The following is an 18793-nucleotide window of genomic DNA, read 5'->3' on the forward strand; positions in this document are numbered from 1 at the left end:
AAAACTAGATTAGTTGTTAAAAGTTTTACTTAAAAACAAAATATTAACAAATTTTATACTTTTGCTCCAGTAACAAAAATTTTATCTATTTGTGTTTTAATTGCCTTGGTTTCTATTTATAAACTTGTTGTTTACCAAATGAATGTTAAAACATCTTTTCGAAATGCTGATTTGGAAAAAGAAATTTATATGGTATAACCTAAGGGATGTGTTTTTTTAGTTATGAAAACAAAGTTTGTAAATTGATTGAATTTATATTTGGCATAAAACAAGCACTAAATTGTGGCATGAGAAATTTGATCAAATTTTTTTTAGTAATAGACTTTCTACTTTTGGAGTTGAAAAATGTGTGTATATAAAAACTATTGATAGTGAATGTGTGATTATAAGCTTATATGTTGATGATATGTTTATTTTTGGTATATGCATTAATGTTGTCAACAAACCAAAATGTTTTTTAACTTCTAAATTTGATATGAAAGACTTAGAAGAAACCAATGTTATTATGGGTGTTAAAATAATAAGATGTGATAGTGGCCTAATGCTGACACAAGAGTATTATATTGAGAAGTTACTTAAAAAGTTTGGACATTTTAATGTCACACATATTAGTACTTCTTATGATGTTAATACCCAATTAAAGAAAAATAAAGGTGATAGTGTGGCCCAGTTTGAGTACGCTTAGCTTATTAGGAGTCTGATGCATTTGATGAATTCTATTTGACATGATATAACTTATGCTATGTGTACAGTAAGTAGATATATACAAAATCCCAATCAAGATTATTGGACTGCCTTTAGTAGAGTAATGAAATATTTGAGAGGTACTATAAACTATGGCATTTTATATAATGAATTTCCCTTTGTATTACAAAGATACAATGATGTTAACTGAATCTCAGATTTATATGAGACAAAATTTACAAGTGAATATGTATTCACCCTTAGTGGGGGTGTTGTAACTTGAAAATCAGCTAAATAGGCAATAATTATTAAATCTACAATGAAATCAGAATTTATAACTTTAGAGTTGGCTAGTAATGAGACTGAGTGGTTAAAAAATCTCTTAGCAGATATTCTATCAAAAATGAAACTAACACTTTCTATGTTTATGCATTATGATTGCCAAGCAATAATAGCCATACAAAAAATAAAACTTTCAATAGTAAAAATAGACACATTTTTTTAAGATATGATGTGATAAAGTAACTACTTAAAGATGGAATTATATCTATTAATTATGTGAAGTCAAAATTGAATTTGACTAATCCTCTAATTAAACTCTTGGGAAGAAAATTAATTAATGATATATTGAAGGGAATGAGATTTAAGCTAATTGAGAAAAATCAACAATAATAGCAACCCAACCTATGTGGGTGGTGATTCTATGAATTAGGAATTAAGTTTATATGGGTAATAATAAATTATTTGTTGATAAATTAATACACTATTCAGATTATTGTCTTTCCTATGACGTGTAAATAGTGCAAGAGTGTAATGAAAGAGAGTTTGAGCTAAACTCTTATTTAATTCCATATTCCTTACAAGTAATGTATTAAATTGCAATATACTCTTGATGGAATCATCTATATAAGTGTTGAGTGGAGTCGCTTTTATGAGAATTATGGTAGAATCTTTAAAGCATTATGAATAACCAAGCATGCGCATGGCCTATTTGCGTAAAATTGTGTTGAACAATAGAAATTGTGGATGTGTAATGTAATTGATGAAAATCATATTTTACATAAATAATTTTTTATTCATATAAGTTATAAACTTCATCAAAATTCTTTGAATTATATTTCATTCTTTTTAGGTTTGGTTCATAGCTCAAAAAGCACCAATCTCAATGCATTACACTTGAGTGAGATTAGACCTGGCAAAAACTTCTTATTATAAAACTTTATAAAATATGTGGGGGATTGTTGGATATATATAGTGATATCTCATAAGGTTTTTATCCCACATTACCTAAGTACAAAAGATATCAGTACTTTATATAAGCAAACTCATTATGGCTTGTTGAAAGCTAGAAAAGAAAATGGTTTCGTATGCACACGAGATTTGGCCAAGGTTTGAGAAAAGTTATATGTTTTCAACTTTTTCACCTTACGAAATTGGTCTTTCTGATTGTGCAATCTTTGATTTTGGCAGTTAAGGTATAAGTGATATTTTTTGTACCTTGGTAGTTATATATTTTCAGCTTTTTCATCTTAAAGAATTGGTTTTTGACACTTAAAATATATATACTGCTATTATATTTCTTTTTGAGTTGTTAGGTTCTTTCTTCCTTCAATTTTCTGCGTGATATTTTTGTAGCTTGGTGGTTATATATTTTCAACTTTTTCATCTTAAAGAATTGGTTTTAGACATTTAAGATATATATTTTACGATTATCTTCCTCTTTGAGTTGTTAGGTTGTTTCTTTCTTTAATTTTCTGTTCCCCATGTATCTCTAATTATGCAGTCATTGATTTTGACAATTAAGATATATATTCTGCTATTATCTTCTTCCCCTGCACATGAGTATACACGAAAGCTAAGCATAAGTAATATTTTTATACCTTGGTGGTTAAATGTTTTTAGCTTTTTCACTTTATGAAATTGGTATTTAATTTTGACAATTAAGCTCTTTATGTTGTTGAATACTTTTTTCCTTTAGTTTTGATTGTACATCGAATTTATTGAATCTTGAAAAATAACTATTTAAAATTTTTTACATCAAATTTTATATTTTGAAGAGACAGAAATTATCCTCAAAACAGTGTATGATGCCTTTGAATAGTTTTTCAGTTTCAATTTTCGACCCCATTCCAGCATACTAAAATGTTTTGCATGCAATCAAATGAAATTCGAAAGGAAGATATTGAAAAACGAGTGAGTTGACAACAGACACTCAGCCGAGTGAGAGAAAAAAACAGATAAGCCGGAGCCCATTTCAATCGAGACGAGATAAGGTTTTACTTCACACTTCCTGCCTCTAATCTCCTCTCCTCCCAATCTCGTGGCTCTTAACTCCCTGTCCCTCTCCCTCTCTCTCTTCCTCTTCTCTTTTCTGTTCTCTTCCCTCCCTCAGTTAGAAACAAAAAGAAAAAAAAAAAAAACCGCAATCTTCTCGCGTTAAACCCTAAGCAATGACCGTATCTCTCCAAGCTTCACTTCTCTGCAATCCTTCTCCTTCTCCTTTTCTTCCCAAACGACGCTTTCACCGTTGTTATTTTCTGTCTTTCAATCCTTCTTCACTTCTCAAACTCTCTCGACCATCCGGAACTTTCTTAAATTCCCGATTTTATTCCCGTCCTTTTTTAACCCCTTGCGCATTGCATCCCGAGAACGTTAACTCCGAGTCCAAATTGGATACTCATGTTGAAGATTCCAAAGCTTTAGTTTCGGATTTTGAACGTCCGACAATCGATGGACTCGAGAATGAGAGTGAGGGAAATGAAGTGAATAATAACGGCGGGGAAACTGAGAATGTGGCGGAGAGCGAGGGGCAGAATGATAAATTAGTGGAAAACGAAGGGGCCAAAAGCAAAATTCCGGCAATGGTGTTTTTGATGGGAGTTTGGGCCATGATGAGAAACGGACTGGAGAGATTGGCGGCTTTGGATTGGTTCAGTTGGTGGCCCTTTTGGCGTCAGGAGAAACGGCTTGATCGCCTGATTGCCGAAGCCGACGCAAATCCCAAAGATGCCGCTAAAGAAAGCGCTTTGCTAGCTGAGCTTAATAAGCACAGGTTTTCTTTTCAGTTAAGTATTGTTGATTAATTTTAAAACATTGTTTATCTCTCTAATCTTTGATTTTATTTCTTTTTTTAAAACAGTCCTGAGTCCGTGATTAAGCGATTTGAACAAAGGGATCACGCGGTAGACAGTAAAGGAGTTGCCGAATATCTTCGAGCTCTGGTGGTCACTAATGCCATTGCTGAATATCTTCCGGATGAACAAACTGGAAAGCCTTCTAGTCTCCCTACTTTGGTAAGAAGGCCCTGCTTCGTTGCTTTTCTTTTATATGCATTTGATTCAATTTTTTTAATCATTTTAAAATTGTCAAACTTGGTCTGACCAATGTTATCTCTTTTGACATTCGAGTTCTGCTGGACCCATCAATTGATGGATAAGTACTTTGTTATGTTTGAAATATTTCTATATACATCTATGCTTCAATGTCACCGTAAAGACTTCAAATAACTAATCCTTTAAAATTTCAATGTAGTTGCAAGAATTGAAGCAGCGTGCATCAGGGAATATGGATGAGCCCTTTCTAAGCCCTGGAATTTCTGAGAAGCAACCGTTGCATGTGGTGATGGTAAGGCTCTATTAACTATTGCCATGTATGAGAGAGAATATGGTCTATACAAGTACTTTCTTTTGGCATGGTCTATGCTTGTACTATGATACATGGACTACCAAAACCTGTCCACAATTTGGATTATTCTGCACTCCCTGTTAGAATACCTTCTCAACTATTTTGACAGTGATGCTGTTTTCTTTATTAGGTTGATCCTAAAGTTTCAAATAAATCACGGTTTGCACAAGAGCTTATTTCAACTATCTTGTTCACTGTCGCTGTAGGATTGGTTTGGTATGGATTCTCCTGATTGTAGTATACTCTCTTGCCTTCTCTCTCTCTCTCATGCACACACAGATACACACTTCTCCATTGTTGAATCAGCCAGTTCTTGCTATTTACCTACAGTCATAATTTTATCTAACATGAAAGCTATGTTCAGGTTAATGGGTGCTGCTGCACTTCAGAAGTATATAGGAAGCTTAGGTGGAATAGGAACTTCAGGTGTTGGATCAAGTTCCTCTTATGCCCCAAAAGAATTGAACAAAGAAGTGATGCCAGAGAAGGCAAGTATTTCAATTTCTCTGCTTGCAGTCTAAATCCAGACTATGGCATCTAGTTGCATTTGTATTTTCAATGTGCGCGGAAAGGATTAAGGAGATTATATTGCATTTGTTGAGTAAGATATGAAAACTTTGGGCAATGGCTGAAAATCTTAATCGAAAAGCATTCATGACTAAACGGAAACTATTGTAATTTGGTGAAAATTTATTCTTAATTATATAAATGGTGATCAAGGGCCTGTTTTGCAGGGCATGCATGTGAGATGAAACTTTAGTTTTCGTATGAATGGGCCAGGGCCATCTATTGGAAATTTGATAGATAATCTAAGCCTTGTTTTCTTGTTTTCTTTTCCTCATTAATTGATTTATTTGCAGAATGTTAAAACATTTAAGGATGTCAAAGGCTGTGATGATGCAAAACAAGAGCTTGAGGAAGTAGTGGAATACCTCAAAAACCCATCAAAGTTCACCCGCCTTGGGGGAAAGTTGCCAAAGGTTTGTGCAAGATAATATGGCATTTGAAATAGGTTTAATTCTGTCTGGTTTACTCCATATGTTGGACTTTCTTTTGGATTTCTAACTCTCCGATTTTCTCAAAGGCATCCTACGAAAATGGGAATATAGAATAGAAAAGATAAGAAAGGTGTCTATGCTAGGAGAGCCACATATATCAAGATATGGCCAGAAGTCCTGTCAGCTTTGTTTTGTTCAGGTGGTCAGGTGGGTGGGTAGGGGATTGGCAAGAGGTTCTAGGTTCTTCTCTTCATGCTTTCTTGTATAGGAGGGAGAAATTTTAACAACTCATTTAGGGTTTTTACGTCATTGTTTAGTTTATAGCATGTGATTCTGCATGTTTATGTGAATAATGAGTGCACAAACTTGCATGCTATGATTCATTCACTTCTGGAATAAAATGGTTTTTGTTGTAATCTTCTGTTTGTATTTTCTTATTAGCTACATAATTGCAGGGAATCCTGTTGACTGGAGCACCTGGAACTGGAAAGACTCTGTTGGCCAAGGTAAGGTTTTCCTTCTATATTCTCACTAATGGTCACTTACATATGTCGGGAAGTTTTTGTGCATTACATTTCAACTTAACCACATGCAAGCTCTCTTTGCTGCTAGTTGTTCGACGTGGTCCTTTGAAGTATGTTGCATGTGCATATATCCAGACTTAACTTATAATAAATGATATGTTGAACCTTGAAGGCTATTGCTGGGGAAGCTGGGGTACCTTTCTTCTATAGAGCAGGATCTGAATTTGAGGAAATGTAAGCCATCTTCTCATTTCATCTATGCTTGGCAACCCTTTCTGTAGATTTCCATCTGCTTAACGTATACTATATGCATGGTTTTGGGGATTACGTGCTGTTATAAATGCTGAGTCTGACAATCTCTTTCTCTGTGGCAGGTTTGTTGGTGTTGGTGCTCGACGTGTGAGATCCCTTTTCCAAGCAGCTAAGAAAAAGGTTGATCTTCATAATTGCTTGATACCATGATGCAAACGCATCTAGAATCCTATTTTATTTAGTATTTTAGTTGGTTTAGGATCATATTTTCTTTATTTTATTTAATTTGAAATTTTTTTTAATCTTTATTAACATTTTAGTACATTAAGTTTTATTTATTAGGAGTAGGATTCTAATCTTTCTATTTAATTAGGATTTATTTTAGCTAGTATAAATAGGTGAACCTAAATAGGTGATTATTATTAATTATTTTGAATTTTTATTTAAGTGGTTTTTTTAAAACTCAATTATGTTTTTATTGTTCCAAACACAATTAACCCTAATTGTTAAGTTCTAATTGCCTTAAAACTTTTTCGGCTACATCAAGTGGTATCAAAGCAAATGATCCTACTATCCTTAACTAGGAGACTATGTTTGGCCAAGGCAAAGGTCGAGTTAGAGGCAACTAGTCCCAACAAACTAGTTGGTTAAGATGCAAAGAATGATTGATGACTTGACTTGGGTTGTTTAAGCCTTGTAGCGTCAAGAACCAATGGGAGCCTGAATAGAGAATTTGGAAGGTGACCACAACCGCTCTGAGATTCAAGATCTTGAGGATTATGATGAATTTGAGAATGAGAACCCTTTTCATGAAGATGGACCTACAAATCCAGCGAAAAGAGTTGGATTGGAGGGTTGGTTATTACACGTTCTTAATTTAAATGGTGGAGTCAAGGTTGAAGTAGTTAACTTTTGTGAGAAGTTACATGCGGAGGATTATTTGGATTGGGCAGAGTTGGAATCAATTTATGATGAATATGATGAGGATATAAAGGAAATTGATGTTCATCTTGCACAAGGTGAGTCTTTGGTGATACAAAGAGTGATGACCAGAATGGCCTGCATCTACATCTATAAAAAAAGTAAGGAGTTTTGATGAATTGGAATCTTTTTATTGGCGATTCATTTGAAACTTTAGTTATATTATGAGTCTTATAACTGAATCTTTGAAGAAAGGTGGATTTGAGTGGTCACATTTTTCACAAAAAGCTTTTGAAAAAGTGAAAGCTTTGATGACCGAAACCCCAATTCTTGCACTACTAGATTTTGAGAATTTATTTGTTGTTGAGTGTGATGCTTCACTTCTAGGAATTGGAGCAGTTCTTAGCCAAGATGGAAGGCTTGTAGTGAGAAGTAAATGGACTTTAGATGACATTATTCGACTTATGACCTAGAGTTCTACACTTTGGTAAGGGCTATATTCATCATTGGCAGCACTACTTTGCTTATTGTGAGTTTGTCGTTTATTCTGACCATCAAGCATTAAGGTACTTGCATTCACAAAAAAAGCTTAATGATCTATATGCCAAGTGGAGTTCTTTCCTTGATGAATTTAACTTCTCACTAAAATATAAATTTAGACATTCTAATACTGTAGTTGGTGCTTTGAGTAGGTGATATGCACTATTATCAGTTATGAGCACTCAAGTTATAGGCTTTAAGGAACTTAAAAATCAGTATGGTTCTGATCCTTATTTCAACAAGATAATACCTGATTTGCAAGGCTCATCACAAGTTGGAAATTTACCTTATAGATTGTATGAAGATTATTTATGCAAAGGTAACCAGTTGTGCATTTCAAAAGGATATTTAAGGGAGTAAATTATTAGAAAACTTCATGGAAATGGTTTGGGAGGACATTTTGGTAGAGACAAGACTTTGGCAATGGTGGTTGATTGTTGTTATTGGCCCAAAATGCACTGAGATGTGGAAAGGTTGGTGAAAAGATGTTCAACTTACTTATTTGGTAAAGGCAGTGCTCAAAACACAGGTTTATATGTTCCTTTACTTGAGCCGGACGCACCATGGATTCATTTGAGTATGGATTTTGTTTTAGGACTCCTAAAGATAGTAAAAAGGTTCGACACTTTGTGGTGGTGGATCTTTTTTAAAAAATGACGCATTTTATTCCGTATTTTAAGACTTCTAATGCAACTCATTAGAATTATTCTTTCGTGAGGTTGTAGAACTACATGGTATTCCAACCTCTATTGTTTCTGATAGAGATGTGAAGTTTATGGGACATTTTTGAAGAACTTTGTGGAGGAAATTTGAGACAGAATTAAAATATTTTAGTACTTGTCATCCGCAAACAGATGGTCAAACAGAAGTTGTGAATCAAAGTTTGGGTACTATGTTAAGATGTCTTATTTGAAACAACCCAAAGACTTGGGATCTAGTCCTACCCCAAGCTGAATTTGCGTACAATAATTTTGTCAATCAAAGTACAAAGAAGACACCATTTAAGGTTGCATATGGATTAAAACCTCAACATGTACTTGATTTGGTGCCATTACCACAAGAAGCTAAAGTGAGTGATGAAGGGGAGTTATTTGCTTATCACATTCAGAAGATTCATGGAGAGGTAAAAGCTGCCTTAAAAGCTAGCAATGCAGCATACTCTTTTGCTGCCAACCAACATCGTCGTAAGCAAGAACCTGAGGAAGGTGATCAAGTACTTGTACACTTGAGGCAAGAAAGATTTTCTAAGGGTACTTGTCACAAGCACAAGTCTAGAAAGTTTGGACCTTGTAAGGTGCTAAAGAAAATTAGCTCAAATGCCTACTTAATTGAGCTGCCACTTGAGTTAAAAATCAGTCCTATTTTCAATATTTCGGACTTGTATCCACTCAATGGAATCAATGGGACTGCATCTACTATAAACAATCAAGTTTAGCACCTTCCAATTGCTAAAGCTAAAGTTATTGAAAAAGTATTAGATGTAAAAGAGGTTTGATTTAGACGAGGGAACCTATATAGAAGATTTTTGGTGAAGTGGCTTGGTAAACCTGTTAATGAAAGTTCTTGGATTGTTGAAGTGGAATTGAAATAAATAAATCCAGACATCTACGAGGAGTGTGTCAAGGCATAATTGTTGAAGCCAAGTCTTTTTCTGACCGAAGGGGAATGATGCAGGCACATTTAGAATCCTATTTTATTTAGTATTTTAATTGGTTTAGGATTTTATTTTATTTATTTTATTTAGTTTGTGATTCTTTTTCTTTTTATCTTTATTAGGATTTTAATGTATTAAGTTTTTATTTATTAGGAGTAGGATTTTGATCTTTCTATTTAATTAGGATTTATCCTAGCTAGTATAGATAGTTGTTTTTAGATAGGGAATTATTATTATTTTTTTGTTTATTCAAAATTTTTATTCAAGAGGTTTTTAAAACCCAATTATTTTTCTATTATTCCAAATACAATCAACCCTATTCAAGCCCTAATTGTTGAGTTCTAATTACCCTAAACCTTTTCGGTTACATCATATTATGTACATCATACCTTTTGACCATGTCATTAACAATGTTTCATAATTAATATTTTTTTTAATATTCTATTTTGACCATGTCATGAACCATATCCATCCTATTTTATTTAGTGTTTTAGTTGGTTTAGGATTTTATTTTTTTATTTTATTTAGTTTCAGATTTTTTTTATTTTTTTATTTATTAGGAGTAGGATTATAATATTTCTATTTGATTAGGATTTAGTAGAAGTAGATGATCCTAGATAGGGGATCATTATTATGATTTTTTGTTTATTCTTAATTATCTTTCTATTGTTCCAAACACAATCAAACCTTTTCGGCTACATTATATCATATCCATCATACTTTTTGACCATGTCATTAACAATGTTTCATATTTAATAGGCCCCTTGCATCATTTTCATTGATGAAATAGATGCTGTTGGATCCACACGAAAACAATGGGAAGGCCATACCAAAAAAACGCTACATCAGCTCCTTGTCGAAATGGATGGTTTTGAACAGAACGAGGTATATTTAAACAAGTTTGCTATATCAATAATTCCTTTTTGCATTTCTGAATTTGTTTAACCTCTGTCTCTCATAGGGAATAATTCTGATGGCTGCAACAAATCTACCTGACATTCTTGATCCAGCTTTGACAAGACCCGGTAGATTTGACAGGCATGTAAGTGCTCCAATCATTAGTGTTTTGTTGAGTCTAGGGGTTTGGGACATTATGTGGAAAGTTATTCTTGGAGGAAGTGAAGATGACAAAATAGAGTTGGTTCCTTAATCATATACGGTCTCCCCTTCCTTGCGAAGATTTTTGCTCTTTATCAGAAACTGTGCCCCAGTTTGTGGTACTTAAGTCATTGAAGTGTTCAGAATACAAATTTTCATTTCCCAAGGACTTGCTATGTAATTTGAGTTGAATTATTACTTCATCTGCCAATCCTTGTCTGAATCTTTTACCTCTTTGTTCTGATGCCATTGAATTCTTGTCTGTAGACTATATTTATTCTTTTAGGATAGGATTTGCTTTTTTCATCTTCTATTCTCTTGTAGAGAGAAAACTCATAAAGCCCATTTTTAGATTGTTGTCCCTAATCCAGATGTGAGAGGTCGTCAAGAGATTTTGGAGCTCTATCTACAAGATAAACCTATGTCTGATGATGTAGATGTTAAAGCAATTGCCCGTGGTACTCCTGGATTCAATGGAGCAGGTAAACTTTTCTGCATAAACTGAAACTAGTTTCTAGTTCCTGCCAACAAACATTCTTATTTTCTTTAAACTTTTTCCTGTTATCCTGTCGATCAGATCTAGCAAACTTGGTGAATATTGCTGCAATCAAAGCTGCAGTTGAAGGTGCAGATAAGTTGACTGCTGCACAGTTAGAATATGCTAAAGACAGGATACTCATGGGTACTGAGCGTAAAACAATGTTTTTATCGGAAGAGTCAAAGAAGGTATTGAAGTTTTTTATCAAACACTTTAGGGTAGAATCCAAGTTGTGGTTTGCTTGGAATGTATTGAATCATTAATTCTGTAACTAATGTAAACAAAGATGTAAAAGGACCCATTATGATACTAGCAAAAGATTCCAGAGAAATCTACAAATTAGGATACACAGATAAATGGCTACAGTTTAGGATTGCTCTCCGTGTTTAAACTGTAACATAAGATGTTTCCTGATGCGATTCATGTTGATAAATGACCAATTGCTTGCTGAAGTTCTTTTTCAGCTGCAACTAGGTAGTATTTTGATTCTGTTTGTGCACAGTGTCAGTGTACAAATTAGGTCATTAGATTTTCAATATAAACTTTTATTGTTATCCAAAATGGATCATCCTTATTTGCTGACATTATCACACATAATCAGCTCACTGCTTATCATGAGAGTGGCCATGCAATTGTTGCTTTCAACACTGAGGGTGCAGATCCAATCCACAAGGCAACAATCATGCCCCGTGGATCTGCTCTGGGAATGGTTACCCAGCTTCCTTCAAGTGATGAGACTTCAATCAGTAAGAAGCAATTATTAGCTCGTCTTGATGTTTGTATGGGAGGAAGAGTTGCAGAAGAGCTCATTTTTGGTCGGGATCATATCACAACTGGGGCCAGTAGTGATCTGAACACAGCTACAGAGCTTGCTCAATATATGGTATATTTCAAGTCTGTTCACTCTGAAAAATGCTGTCCCTTTTATTTAATTTCTCATTTCTTATGCTAGGTATCGAGTTGTGGGATGAGTGATGCAATTGGACCAGTTCATATCAAAGAGCGACCAAGTTCAGAAATGCAGTCTCGCATTGATGCTGAAGTATGTTTCTGCAAGCTGGAGTTCTGAATGGTTAATTGTCTTTTCAATCATAATATGTTTTACTTTGTTATGCAGGTGGTGAAGCTTCTAAGAGAAGCATATGATCGTGTGAAAGCCTTGTTAAAGAAGGTTTGTTCATGAAACCACTTTGTTTTGAAATTTTCTTATCGATAAGGAAGAAGAAACCAGACTATATAACAATGAATTAAAATGGAATCTGAATGGTAGGATCCTAGCTTCTAAGATTTCAGGAAGCCATATGAAGAAATATATGTTTCTGTATTATGTTCATCCATGGAGTAATTTTGAGTAGAGTCATATCTTAGCTGAGGTAATAGTTTCAACTGCTAGTAGAAAAGTGAAATACATCGTAGTAATCAAATTTCATACTGCAAATTTTCTAGTTGAACATTTTGTTTGACATCTTTTTTCAGCAAGAGAATGCATTGCACGCACTAGCAAATGTGCTTTTGGAGTATGAAACACTTAGTGCGGAAGAAATAAAGCGCATTCTTCTCCCACATCGGGAAGGAGGATTGCCTGAGCAACAAGAACAACAGGAAGAGGGGGAGCTAGTATTGGCTTAAACTAAAACTCACATCTGTAATCTACTTGCCTGTAGGGGAAGCTCTGTACAGTGTATTTTAAGAACTACAGGTGATTGTTTGTATAATTTCGTGCAATTTTTTCCCCACCATTGTCATAAGACGTGCAATGGGAACTCTGTTTAGACACGAGGGACAAGGCACCCATCAGAACGATCCGAGTCCTATGCTGCCCTGCGTCCAGAAACACCCAAGACCAACATCCATCTTGCGGCATTCGTGAAATCATGTAGTATTTGTACTGTTACCCTATTCTGGGTGAAATTTTGAATTGTGTTAGCATAGAAGTGGCATTTATGATATACTTCCAGCTTCTGAGAAGCTCATATTTACTGCCAAGCGTCATTCTTCCTTATCTGTTAATAGCAATTTTAATCTGTTCGCTTATCCATGGATGTTGTCTTGTGTGCTGTAACATCTAAGTTACCAAAAGCCCAAGGCCCAACTTTGAGGTTAATTACGCCTTTGAGCCATACGGCCAGCTCCGACGACATGACTGAACCTTTTTATGCTTTCAACGTGATGGTTGGTACTTCGGCAGCATCGAACAAGCAAGGATTCAACTATCATTATAGTCTATAGACAGCATTTGCCACCAAGCTTTGACCAAATCTACAACTAGAAACTACCACTATCACGAGACAACCCAGCATTGAAAAACCCACTCTTTTTCAGCACCTTTATGTACAACCATTAAATACCACAATCACAAAACTCTGGATCAGATGGACAGCAACCTAGTCCATTCTTTTCCTTCTTTTTTCTGTTCTTTTTCACATTTTTTCATCCTTCAACAGAAGAAACTTTTATAACAATTGTGGTTCTTGATCGACTAAAAGACAGGAAAATCCAGCACATAATGTTAAAAACAAAAGGAGAGAGCATAACAAATAGAAGGAATGCACTGTGAGTGTGTCTGGAAGATGGAAGACCCACAATTGCCAGTCCATCTCTAAAGCCTCCAAGATATGAAAGCCTCCGAAGCTTCATCCATGGCAACTATAGCTACCACCTTATCTCCTCAAACCCAACATTTAGAGATGGATGGGTTCTGTCCGGTCCTGCACTGCTAGCCCCTCTGAGACATCTGCAAGTGATTTGAGATTGCACTTGATCAAAGCTTCCACAAAGTAGCAAGTCTCATCCTTGGTGTTGCCCTCAGGCACATCCACCACAAAGGATTCAATGACTAGAGTCCCAGGTCTTCCATCAATGATCTCTGGATGGAGGGAACTGATTGAAGAGTAGTTCTGGATAAAAATAAAATAAGGTCAAAGAGATCAAACAGGGCCCAGATCTTCATTTTACCACTGTCACACTTAAAATTGAAACCTCATGACCTTGAGTTCTCACTAATGAACTAAAGCTCGTGAAAAGACAATTCAGTTGTTTTTGTTGAAACTAATCCATCGTTCGGACATAATCTTCGTACCAAGGAATTCAGGAAACCAAACTTAGCTGCAGACCTAACTAACTGATTTTCAAGAGAAAAAACATCCTTTGTCGAAAATTTGAATAACTTTCATGACCTTGACATTTAGTATACAATTAGCAAACTACTTTATCAAGCAGAACATAGAGAAATAAACTGCAAGTAATTGCACTTAAATTGCTTTGTTCTGAAAATGAATGGATTTAAGATGAAAGACATAGATGATATTGAATGTTCATGGAGGACAAATCATACAAGAAGAAAAGGTTGAAACAGAAAAAAGAGGAGAGATTCCTTACCTTAAGTCTGTGATCGCCACCAACAATCCTGATGCTGAGGATATGCTCGTCGTCATCAAGGAGTTCCAGTCGTTCAGTACTTGTAGTGGCCGGAAGCCCTGACTTGACGTCAACTTCTCTGAGACTCCCAATCTCAAGATTTCCCTGCACAACACAGCGGCTGACAAAGGGTTTATACTTCTGTGGTTGGTCAAATCTCCTCACCAAAGACCAAACCTGTAAAAAAAAAAAAAACAAAGTAATACAAATTTCAGAGAAAATTATGCATATTCTGACAAAAGGAAAAAGATTCGACCAAGGAGATAGATTTCAAATTCACAAAAATAAAAGAATCAAGCCCTACAATTTGTGGAGGAATGCTTTATTTCAACATGAACTGAATATCCGCAATTAGTTATCTATCTTCCCCTTTCTTTGGCATATTCTTCCTCCAGTGGACACCTCTAAAATACTAACCATTCATTGGCTATGTGCAAAATGGAGATAAAAAAGGAAAATAAAATGTTCCAGCTTATGCTTCACGTCTTTCCTATATCTAGGAAATGCAACAACCAACAAGACAAGCTGCATTTAATTCAATTAAATCTTAAGCCCATCGTTCACAAAAAAAGCAACTACATATACAGTGGAAATGAATTTATGCATAACCTTTGGACTACCCAATCAATCAAAAGCAAGAAACTTGTTCAAATAGTTTCAGAGAGTAGTACGCAGATTAAAATTTTTCACCAAAAAAAAAATGATCATAGTTTGAATCTCATACATTGGATTTAGCAATACAAAAAAAAAATCAGAGAAACAAACAACTTCAAAACCCAAAGTTTTGAGTTGCTCCTTAACATTTAAACTTAATCAAGATGCTCCCTGTTTTGCCCGCAAATGATCAGTTTGAATGTCAGATTTCAAAATAATCTTACCTAACTCAACAAATTGCAAAACATGCCAAAGTTTCTTCTATTTTGTCAATCATATTTCTCAACAACAAATCAGTGAAACTTAGGAAGAAGTTTATGTAAACCCGTATAGCAAATGCAACAAATTAGATTCAATCTTCTTTCTTTCTTTCTTTCTTTATTTTTATAAAAGAATAGCTAATAAATTCAATAAAAACAATCAAGATTTTCAAGAACTGAGAAAGAAGAACCACCACAGATCAAGAATAATCCTTCTCGAGAACAAAAGTCAAACATTGAAAAAAGCTCACTCAGCAAACATGCAAAATAATCACAAGAAAAAAATTTTGTTTGATCCAAATGCTATCAGAAGAGAGAGCATAATAAAACCTTCCAAATAAATCAAAAACAAAAAGAAATAGTGAAAAAAAAAACGAAACGAAATAGAAGATGGTGAGTGAGAGGAATCTTGAGAAAGACCAGTTGAAAATCAAATCCACACAAAACTGTAAACATAGAGAGAAAGAGGGGAGGAGAGAGAGTTACGAGAGGAACAGGAGCTTTGATGTGCTTAACGAGAGCTGAACTACACTGATTCTCCCCTATCTCATGCCTATGATGTCTCCTTACATACTCACTCGCCACCACCGCCGCCCCACTCCCAAATCCATTGCTATTCCCATTCATTTTTTCTTCTTTTCTCTTTGTATCAATCCAGACACGCTCGCTTCTCTCTTACGTGACAACAACAAACAAAAAACAAACACTCTGCCTTGTCTCGTCCGCCGGCGACCAGAGCTCCGATCACCGACCACCGACCGGACCGATTTTCCGACGAAGCTTCTAGGAATTGTCTTAACTGGTTTATCTCAAGAGACAGAAGAAGAAGGAAAGCCTGTGAGCCACCGCCATAAAAAGAGAGAGAAGCTACCTGACTTCTTCCACGTCTAAGCCTCCCTATCATCTATCTCACCACCTGAAATAATAAAAATAAAAAATACGCACCCAATTTAAACGCTTCAACTTTTTTTTTTTTTTAATTTTTAACATGTTTTATTACTGGATCAGCTCTTCCCTTTGACATAGGATTAAGGATGTTATTACGAGAGTTGCCATGAGTTTTGTCTGCTTCTGGTTTTGTCTTTTCTCCTTGACGCAAATGCCCCTCGTGTGTGTTAATTGTGTTAAAAGAGGAAACACTTACTGGCCGTTGGAATGTTAATATTTTCACTGACCCTTTTATTTTAGGGAAAATAGTCGGCTCATTTATGGTCCATCTACTCATTTATGGTTTTGCTGCTGCTAAATTATATTGGTAGATGCCAACTTGGACCTTTTCGTATATTTATTGCTTTCACGGCCTTGCGGAAACGGACATTATATTTTTTGAAGCTTTATTATTATTTTTTCAATTATTTAAATACAAATAAAATAGTATTCAAATAACGAGAGAAATTCATTTAATTTCTTGATTTGCCATTTATCATCACTGTTTAATATCATTCCAAATTATTGGGAGGCATTGGCTCAGCTTTCCACTTGCTCCAAAAGCCAATATCTATTAAGACATGTGGAGTACATAAATAGGGGCCATGGGCCATCAATCAAATTAATATATTTATGTCATTTCAACTCAATTCAGTGGTTGAACAACGGGAGTTTAGACAGATACGGATTTAGAAATTTATTTAAATGATGTTTTAATAAAATAATAATAATGATTAAAAAATAATTATATTTAAATTATAAAAAGAATTTTATTATTTTTTATGTAATATTTAAATATTATATATAAATTACTTTTAAATTTATTTTGATTTGAAGTCTTTGATCTCACTTTTTATAAATTTTTTTAAAAAATTAATAAATTTATTGATACAATTAACTATGTAAATTTTAATATAAGTAATATAATAAATACAAATTTTTTACACTTCAATAAATAAGTAGTATCATGTGACACTAATATCATGAGACACCACCCGTCTTAATGTAAGTCTGTCCCTGGGTTTAAGTTCAAACGGTGGAGTGCAATTCATAAGCATTAAATCATAATTTTTGTAACAAAATTTGGATATAAATATTTAAGTTTTTATTATTCATTTTTTATAATAAATAATAATAATAATAATAACCAAACCAACTAAAAGTGGTGATGAAATTAAATTACCTGCCTGTCGTTATCACAACTTGCACGTTTGTCAGCACACACTCCTCGAATGTTCATTTTACTATCAACATTTTTGTTTATCAAATAAGAATTACTATCATTAAAACTAAAGTGCGGCACCTACTTCGGTCCGCAAAGACAGTGCTAGGCAAAAACTAAGCTACTTCCACCACGCTCCACGGAGGAGGCGGTGCGTTAAATCTCGAGCCGCAGCAGTCAGTATTAAATTTGATAATTTTAAACATGATATGAGAAGACATAGATTAAATAAGTTTTAAATTTATTCTTAACGTGTTTTATGTCTAATCGTGTCTGACACATTAAGACACGAAACTTTTCGTATTTTAACGTGTCAGACACGATAAACACGTTTACTTAATCGTATTATCGTGTTTAAATATGTATACATATTTAAATATGTATATATATATAAACATATATACATGATACATTTATTAACTTATTAAATATTAATAGTTAAAGATTATTTTAATTTTATATAAATAATTTTTAATAATTATTTAATGTGTATTTTAACCTTATATATGATAATAAATTTTATATATGTTATTTATATTATATTTTATTATATTTGATGTTATTATTATTTTTTTTTTGTTATAATTATTTTTATAATTTTAAATTTTAAATTTAAATAATAAAATTATATTTAATTATAAATATTTTTATTTAATCGTGTTAAACGTGTTAAACGTATTATTAATCGTGTCGTGTCGTATATTGACACGTTTAATAAACGTGTAAAACGTGTTAATTGTGTCGTGTCGTGTTACACGTGTATTAAACGTATACATATACGTATTTTAAATTTAAAATATGAATATTAAACGTGTTGTGTTCGTGTTAAATCTTAACATGTTTCGTATCTAAACGTATCTTACACATTTAAGACACAAAAATATAAATTATCATATCTAACCAGCATTTGCAAGATGCTACCCTTTCATGGATATTGTGCGGTGTGAAATCACTCTTCGAAACTGAACGGCCGCGGCTTAAATCCGCATATTTCTCAGCAAAGATTCGAGAGTGCGACATACGCATTGTGAAGGAAAGTGAGCAGCATTTTGTCCCTTTCTTTGAAAAAAACTTTGCATCTCAAGGAAGCGTGCGTGGAAGGTCAGCTGCACGTGACGAACTAGGAGGTTTACAGCCGCCGCAGGCTGCAGACCGTAAAAATTTGGCCGCTCGAAATAAAATTAGTAAGGAAATCTTTTATGAGAATTTGATAGAAATTAATTACTCAATAGTATTTATTTTTCTTATTTGGACTTGTAAATGCAAATAATTGACAGTATACACCTTTTTTTCAACGGAATTTGACATTCAAGACATCTTTATGCAACCCATACCTACTTGAGTTGATTATCGCAAAGCAATTTGGTCATTTAGGTGTTTAAACTTATGCAATAGTTTCAAGGTGATACAATCGAAATCG

At 34.1% G+C, this 18793-nt stretch overlaps 2 protein-coding genes across 2 annotated transcripts; one reads left to right on the forward strand and one right to left on the reverse strand.

Annotated features, from left to right (window-relative positions):
• LOC18605725 (ATP-dependent zinc metalloprotease FTSH 11, chloroplastic/mitochondrial) lies at positions 2971-12895 on the forward strand. Its single transcript, XM_018117813.1, has 17 exons — positions 2971-3736; positions 3824-3977; positions 4216-4308; positions 4499-4584; positions 4733-4856; positions 5229-5348; positions 5822-5872; positions 6063-6124; positions 6265-6322; positions 10017-10142; positions 10219-10299; positions 10708-10837; positions 10933-11081; positions 11495-11776; positions 11846-11935; positions 12011-12064; positions 12370-12895. The coding sequence occupies exons 1-17, from the start codon at positions 3135-3137 to the stop codon at positions 12520-12522; spliced, it is 2415 nt and encodes an 804-aa protein (XP_017973302.1). The 5' UTR covers positions 2971-3134; the 3' UTR covers positions 12523-12895.
• Positions 13193-16166, reverse strand: LOC18605726 (abscisic acid receptor PYL8). The gene is made up of 3 exons (XM_007038909.2): positions 15711-16166; positions 14272-14487; positions 13193-13790 (listed from the first exon to the last, which is right to left on the reverse strand). Exons 1-3 carry the CDS (start codon positions 15849-15851, stop codon positions 13575-13577), a joined length of 573 nt encoding a protein of 190 aa, XP_007038971.1. The 5' UTR covers positions 15852-16166; the 3' UTR covers positions 13193-13574.

This window comes from Theobroma cacao, chromosome 3 (genome assembly GCF_000208745.1).
Source record: "Theobroma cacao cultivar B97-61/B2 chromosome 3, Criollo_cocoa_genome_V2, whole genome shotgun sequence".
Lineage (NCBI taxonomy): Eukaryota > Viridiplantae > Streptophyta > Magnoliopsida > Malvales > Malvaceae > Theobroma > Theobroma cacao.